The sequence below is a fragment of the Eretmochelys imbricata genome, chromosome 4 (assembly GCF_965152235.1).
Source record: "Eretmochelys imbricata isolate rEreImb1 chromosome 4, rEreImb1.hap1, whole genome shotgun sequence".
Classification (NCBI taxonomy): domain Eukaryota; kingdom Metazoa; phylum Chordata; order Testudines; family Cheloniidae; genus Eretmochelys; species Eretmochelys imbricata.
In genome coordinates, this window is record NC_135575.1 from 129,459,174 (window position 1) to 129,466,964 (window position 7,791).

The window sequence follows — 7,791 nt, forward strand, 5'->3', positions numbered from 1 at the left end:
CCCGCAATTATTTCAAAGAAAGCGGTCTCCTCCCACTTCTCCAAATAAGGCTATTTAGATGCTTTCCAGCTGAGTGGAGGTGTGCTGAAACGGAGCTGACAGCTAAGTATATCACAGCCAACACCATCCTTCACTCTCTCCCCTCTCCCGCCCCCCTCCCCTTTCTCAGGCACACACACTTTCAGTGTCTCTCTCCTCCAGGGATGGAGATTACTGACTATTATGGGCAAGGGATTAATTTGTAGCCAATTACAACCCACTGCTAAATATGAATGCATAAATAAGATACAGCCTTGCCCGTGTGTGTGGGTGAGAGAGAAGGGGGGTGTGGGGGACACAACTGTTTAGGTAGCTCCGTGAGGATGATGAGAAGAAAGAAGGAGCAACTGAGAGGAGCATCGCTCTCTGACTTCCTTTATCCACGGGAGACTCCAGTTCAGGGTGGACCTAGCCCCGTGAAACCCTGCAGACCTAGAGGAACCAGCTCGCCTCTGTGCTAACCTGACGATAAACAAAGCAGCTCCCGAGCTGATTGCAAGACCGGAGTTTCCAGCTGAAGTTCGTGGGAAGGGGAAGAGTTGCAAGTGGAAGGGGCGGTGGAAAGAGTCATGAATGCGAGCAGAGACAAGACTCCGGGGGGTGACATCTCTATCCCAGCAGCAGCGGCAAGCCAGGCTGGCATTGTAGTGGAGCCAGTGTCCGGCTGCCTTCACGGGGAAAGCATGGAAAGCCACGGGGACCAGAGACTTTCTTCCAGCAACGAGCTCCCGGTCTATTCGTGTCCTGGAAATAGAGACAGGCCAGGCGACAATCAGAGCAACACCCCTGGACAAGAGGGGGCAGGAGCAGCCCTGCCAGTGGTCCACAGAACCACCTCTTTTTCGGTGCTGGACATCCTGGATCCCAACAAATTCAACAGCAAGAAGAGGCGCTGTTCTGTGTTGTACAAATCCGCAGGGAGCGAATGCACTCTAGGGGCAGAGGATAAACCCGAGGAGTCAGGAACGGAACTAGCAGATCCAAAGGCTCTGGCTGAAGATTTTGAAACGTGCAAAAAGTCCTCGGACTTACTCAGTAAGTACGTTGTGCATGTTAACCTTCCGCAGAGTGTCTAACTCGTGTCTGGAGCAAATAGCCGGCTACGGGGGAGGGGGGGAATGATAAAGAGCGCCTGAAATTATTATGCAGTGTGATTACATGCTTCTAAAGGTGAGTCTCGGAGACACCCCTGCCTTCTGTCAGATACAATAAAGGGCGCGTGTAGACCCAGGGAGTCTGCTGTAAAGGGCAAATGTTCCTTACCTGTTGCTTCTACACCTGGCTAAGAATGTAGAGGGAGGTAGGTGCATGCGGAGGGACTAACGTGTAACGTTTTTATAAGCACCTCTTCCCACTTATTAAAGTGGATGGTTTCAGTGGCCTAGCGAGGTCTGCCTGGTTTAAGGTATGTGATGTCTGCTGGTTTATATGCCCTATGCAAGGTGAAACTTTTCTGGCCCGGCCCTCCTTTCAGTTGCGTAAAGTTTTATGCTGGGCACTACTTCCAAGTTGGAGCCTCTGTGATGTGCCTGTACTCTCAGTAATGCCCCCTCTGGGCCTTCCTTTCATTTTCCCGAACAGGTGTCTTGACGATTCAATCAGACACACGATAAATAACTGTAGCTGCCGTTCTGCAAACAAGGAAATACAAACGCAAATCTGGGGCAGGAACAGTTTGCAAAAGTCAAACGTCTTCCTCCTGGGCTCTGGTGTTTGCGATCTGGCTAGAAAGCGTTACATTTCAAGGGGTAATGTTGTATTAAATGTACCTAGTCCATCACACCTCACTGAGTTCATTTGATTACTGGGGGCGAATGGAACCGGACTCTGCATTATACCACCTAATAATAGCTTCCGTCCTGGTGTCTCACTTCTGTCCTCGAGGGTAACAGGCATGAGTAAGTTGCTGCTGAAGCAAACTTTGCAGGAAGAATTGAGGGGGCTGCAGGTCATTTGAATGCGCAGGCCCAACAGGATTTTAAATTAATTCTCAGATCATCAAATAAGTCCCACTTTGGCTGGATTTTCCAAGTATCAAAGTCGCTTTTACGACTTTTCTGTATTTCCTACCCGCGCCCGCCCAGCTTTCAGAACCATCTCCCCTCTCCTCTCCACCCCACCCCCGGCCTGCTGAGCGTTGCTCTGGGCGACAGATTCAATTTTCTCTCTCCTCTTGGCTTTTTTAGGACAAATCAGACTAATTGTGACAAAATGCTGGTTATCTCTGGAAAAACAATTAAATTCCTTCGATTACATTTAAGGTAAAATGTGCTTAGCAACGTAAAGAGGCTGGATAATGGGGGAAATCGCCCCAGAGTGGCATGTAGGACTCCCTGGGTCGATATCCTATTATCGAATTGTGCATATCTCTTTCAAGCACCTTGCAAACTCTCTCCTAACATCTAAATTATAGGGTCAAAATTCGGATAATTACTCGATTAAAACCTATTACACTTATTAGGGCTCGCTATTGATCGGGAATTGCATTCGACCCAAGCTCTAGATTGCTTTTTCTTTCCAGGTCCAAATATTCCAACTTTCTCACCTCTAAACGCTGTGACTCTGGAGATGTTAGAGCACTTCCGGGAAAAGATGGCACACATGAAAAATATCTCTAGATAGTCTGTATTTTGACGGGTGGGACGGCAGTGGGTTGTGTTTGATACCGTAAAGACTGGAAAATAAATTTCTGGACTAGGATTACCAGAGAGAGCGGTGTCTTTACAATTCTGTGCTAGAATGTCCATATCAATTAAAATTAGGCCATAACATAGGTTTTTGTTCTACCTTTTTCAACACAAGCCCCTTTACAGTAGAGCTGTTTTTAATCATCAAAGCAATAGCAGGAGCTAGACGTAGAGAAATCAAAGAGATTTTTAAAACTCCCGAGTACACCTAAAGTAAGTATTTGTCTAAACAGATCTGACTTTTGTCATACTAAATAGGTCTGTTCAATCAGAAAGACCGACGAGGTCAGCCTATCACCAATCTTATACTTTATCTCCAGGCAAGGAGAGAAATGCAATTCTATCATTCATTTCTCTAACAGTAAATATATTTAGAAACACATGCAACACTAAACTTTGCTTACTGACAAGCTGCCAGGGATTTTGCACGATTTATCTCTTCAGTCTTAACTATGCTAATATTGTGTAAAGCTAGAAACACCCAACAATAGATTTGTGAGTACTGAGAAATAATGAAAGTTAATCGCATTATGGTCCCACCATCACCTTGGGTAACAGTAGATCAAGCAGTTGGTTTAGTTCGGTGGGGGGTGGGGAAAACGATCCGAAAATCGTTATGATTCTCTACAATCAGAAAAAGTACAAGTACATTGAAAATAGAAAATATTTAAGTTCATCTTGCAAAACACATTTAGTTTTAGAAATAATTGAGAAACCTCTGGTTAATTTGTTTTGCATTAACAGTTGCAAAGCCAGAGTGATGTTGCCTTGGACAATTACCAGTGCAGTTGTTGTTTAGAAAAATATTTTAATATTCCCCTATTTACGGGAATATTTTATAATATTCCCTTATTGGGGAATGTTTACAAATTATTGGGGGGGAAACCCTCTACAGTAATCATCACATACATTCTGTGTCATCTGTATTGAACGTACGTACTGTATGTTGTTATATTTACCCCTACACATATAAACATTCCTATATGTTTTCAACAAGAATATATGGAAAGGTGTGTGTACAAAATTATCATATACAATGGCATCCATCTATAATTTAATTTCTACTCGATGTAGATTTGAACTTTATTTCATCTTCATATACTATTTTAAATTTAGGAACCCCTTACTCATGTTGTTATATTTCTATATATCTATCATAATTCCAGATTTCCATTTTCTAATTTTTAACACCAAGAGGGAAAGTATTATTCGTTAAAAAGTCCCCAGATTACTAAACATTGGTTTTGCGGGTTAAGGTGACTATAATAAACTTCTCTCTCTCTTTTTCCCCGTGGGGAGCAAGCAATATCCAAGGTTCAGCCGAAATCAGCTTATTTCACAGAACATAATCTTTTCACTTTTTAAAATTTCTCAATTAAAAATAATCACCTAATTGAATATACAGCATTTGGTTTTAAGATTTGGCAAAGTTTGAGATAGACGGTACAGCCTTAGTATTTATGGAATTTAAATGACTAAAGCAAACACATAATGGGTCATAATGATCAACTCGCTGCTTAATTTGTGGGAAGGAGGGGGATTTACAGATAATAGCTATACTGGGTTATCTAGGTGTAAAACGCAGACCGATTCAGGAAGTTTAGGAGTATCTAAATGTGATAAGGACAAGGTATTTTATTTATTTTACTCCAGCCTGAGGCCCGATCCTGCATTTGATGAATTCCTTTTTACTTTACTGGGAATTTGGGATGGTCAAAGGAATATAGCATCCGGCCTTCAAGCTGTCAGAAATGTCTAAGCATGATCCACAGAGCGAAGCGGCTTCTTTACGAATATTATTTCAGGTTTCATAACGACTTGATCTTCCCCAGAAGTACAACGGTCCTAAATATCGGATAATTACCTTGTTCTCATCTGCAGTCCCGTTAATTGGAGCATAATATAAACCCAAATAAATTAAATGACCGTTAACTAGTTTGTACATTACACAAAATGAGTTTAATTAAGTTTGTATCTGCTCTGCTAATCAATACAAGTATTTACTCCCGTTTAATACTTCTACCTTAGGAACAGCACGAGAACAAACAAGGCACAGAAACGGTTAGAAACAGGCCAACACAGAAGGCAGCAAATCTTCCATCAATGCAGATAATTCAATAACTAGAATAAAAAGTCGTATCAATGGTGTTCTCTTCTTCCTGCAGCAAACCCCCGTGTCGTTCACAGACTTTCTTCCAAAATGTTCCATATTCGTTATTGCTCATTTCTCTAGCCCTAATTTTTCAAATCTCTATTCTGAAGACATTGCAGAAAGAGATGTCCAATTTTCTAAAATGTCAAATGATTTTAATATTAGCATTCCTGAGGCTTCTGGAAAGAAGTGCCATGGAAGATACTAACTGCGATTGCTTCTACAAACAATAATAATGAGATTAATTTTATTTCCTAGCATTTCACAATCATTTTTAATTCGGAAGATGAACGAAGAATGATTACAAAGTAGGACTTCTCATTGTTGTCCACTAAATAATGTTCTATATTTGTAAAGCTTTTAGCTTGGTTAGTTAGGGTTTTAGGGTTGGAGACTATTATACATGGTTTCCCAGCTTTAGACAAAGGTGGTTTCTTACTAAAAAGCACTTCGGGACTTCCTATTTGGAGAACCTTTTGGATGGAAGATTCCTCCATGAGAGTGGTGACAATATAGACAGACCCCTAACGTTTTCGAAAGTTACACTTACTGATATTTATTTTTCTGATTTTTTGCAATATTTGTGCCATCCGGATTACAGTGAAAAAAGAAAATATAAACCGTGACCTATAAAGCAACTGTTGCAAGCCTAGTATATCTTCTTCTCTCCCATGCCCATTTACCCTTTGCTTAAATCATCTAAATACTCAGTACATATGAGTGGCGTCTACAAGGGATAGAAACCACCCACAATTCAAAGGAAAATCCTCTCCCAGAGAGCTTTACAACGCAATTCTTCCAGGTCAAGAGGGCACTCCTTAAACTTCCTTTTTGCAAAGGGCAAATCTGCTCCAGGCCTGCCACCTTTCCTTCCCTTGGGGAGGGGATATGGGAGAATCCCTCATGCTGGAAGAATGTGAGGGCAGGGTTTATAAAGTGCCTCTCTTAGGATGATGAATGGTTTTGCTGTGTATCAGTGGGTCTTTTCACAGATGCTCCCCTACCCCCCAAAAATGTAGGAAACCTCACATCACCTCCATTCCAAGTCCTCCCAGTTTGAAGCCCAGCAGCAACCTTGAGGAAAGTAAACAGGACAATTTACTGCCAACTTCCCAGTGCCCTCTAGCAATTCTGCTTCTCCTTTAGAGGATGGCTTGGCCTAAGGAGCTTGGACGGGAGGCTGGGAGGGCAGATTCGCATTCTGTGCCCACTGAAGCCTGGATTCTGCCCTCCCCCCCCCCCTTCCCAGTAGGTCTCTGTCTAAAGAGCCTAGATTTAGGGGAGGGGGGGGCCATCTTTTCCTACCCCTTTCAGCTTGGCTGTAGAGCTGGGGGCCCCACAGGGCCCTCTCCAGGCTGGCTGGGTAGGTGGGGGTATGGGTGCTGGGGCAGGGTGGGTTGGGAGCTGCTAAGCTAACCCCTCTCCTTGCTTGTGCGCAGAGGATGGGGAGCTGTACAAGGCCGAGGAGTGCGACCTGGACTACGGCAGCAGGCCCAGCCCCAGCCCGGAGAGCGAGCTGCAGGACGAGGAGGAGCTGTGCAGCGAGGAGAGCAGCAGCAGCAGCAGCCTGGGCGGCGTGGGGGGGTCCGGCGAGGCAGAGCCCGGCCACCACCCGGAGGACCGGGAGCCAGGCAGCGAGCAGCAGCCGCCGCAGCCGCCGGCCCAGCCTCCTGCCCCCGGCGGGGGCCCGCAGGCCAAGCCCAAGAGGAAGCGCACGGGCTCGGACTCCAAGTCGGGCAAGCCCCGGCGGGCGCGGACCGCTTTCACCTACGAGCAGCTGGTGGCGCTGGAGAACAAGTTCAAGTCCACGCGGTACCTGTCGGTCTGCGAGCGCCTCAACCTGGCGCTGTCGCTCAGCCTGACCGAGACCCAGGTCAAGATCTGGTTCCAGAACCGCCGCACCAAGTGGAAGAAGCAGAACCCGGGCGCCGACACCAGCGCCCCGACGGGCGGCGGGGCAGGCGGCGGCGGGGCCGGAGGAGGCTTGGGGGGAGGCGGCCTGGGCGGGGGGCTGAGCCCGCTCAGCCACTCGCCGCCCATGGGCAACCCGCTCTCCATGCACGGCCCCGGGGGCTACCCGGGGCACCCCACCGGGGGGCTGGTGTGCGCTGCCCAGCTGCCCTTCCTGCCCAGCCCCGCCGTCCTCTCGCCCTTTGTCCTGGGCTCGCAGACTTACGGGGCTCCGGCCTTCTACACCCCGCACCTATAAACCTACCTCCCCCCGCCCCGGGACTGCGAGCCGCTGGAGCCGCAGACCCTGGGAAGGATACTCCGCGCCGCGCCCGCTCCGAGTTCCCCCAGCGCGCTCGGAGCTCCCATTCGGCCCAGTGGGATGGATACTCCGCGCCGCGCCCGCTCCGAGTTCCCCAGGCGCGCCCCGAACTCGCAATCACCTTAACGGGGAAGAGACGCCTCTGAATTCTCTCTGCGCGCCTGGCTCCTACAGAAGCCAAGGGGCAGCCCCGCGGAGCGCGGTGAACTGAGGACTTCGCAAAGCAACACTACATTATTATTAATTAATCATAATAATTAATAGTAAATCCATCCCCCCCCGCCCAGCCCCGAAAACAGTCACCCACCTGAGATCAAACCCTGACGACCTCGCCGCTCTTTCTCTAGCCATTGAGTTTGGGGGGAAGGGGCTTTAGAGCGAAACGGGGACTGCGGGGGAGGAGAGAGTTGGTGAAATCGCATTTCCCGGACGGACAAACCTCTTGTTCGGCCCTTTGTTTTTAAAAGCCCCCCCCCCCCAGAGCTGAGTGGCTCCTTTCACCCCGGTTATCATTTAAAACGAGCAACACTCTTGGGAGCGCGCGTGGCTTCAGCCTCAGAACCCGCTGGAAGTTTGGGCAAAGGAGCCTGGCACCAGGCGAACACCGTGGGAACGCGGCCCCGCTCCCCGCCGCTGGACGG

The 7,791-nt window shown here is 47.6% G+C and overlaps 1 protein-coding gene across 1 annotated transcript; it reads left to right on the plus strand.

The window, feature by feature from the left end:
* The first annotated feature begins 608 nt into the window (after positions 1-608).
* NKX1-1 (NK1 homeobox 1) lies at positions 609-7,087 on the plus strand. Its single transcript, XM_077814675.1, has 2 exons — positions 609-1,074; positions 6,318-7,087. Exons 1-2 carry the CDS (start codon positions 609-611, stop codon positions 7,085-7,087), a joined length of 1,236 nt encoding a protein of 411 aa, XP_077670801.1.
* The last annotated feature ends 704 nt before the right edge of the window (positions 7,088-7,791 follow it).

Excerpts from the sequence above, each read along its gene's own strand:
- NKX1-1 (XM_077814675.1), top strand. The coding sequence starts at position 609 with ATGAATGCGAGCAGAGACAAGACTCCGGGGGGTGACATCTCTATCCCA. Across the intron at positions 1,075-6,317 it reads AAAGTCCTCGGACTTACTCA|AGGATGGGGAGCTGTACAAG; the intron begins GTAAGTACGTTG and ends GCTTGTGCGCAG.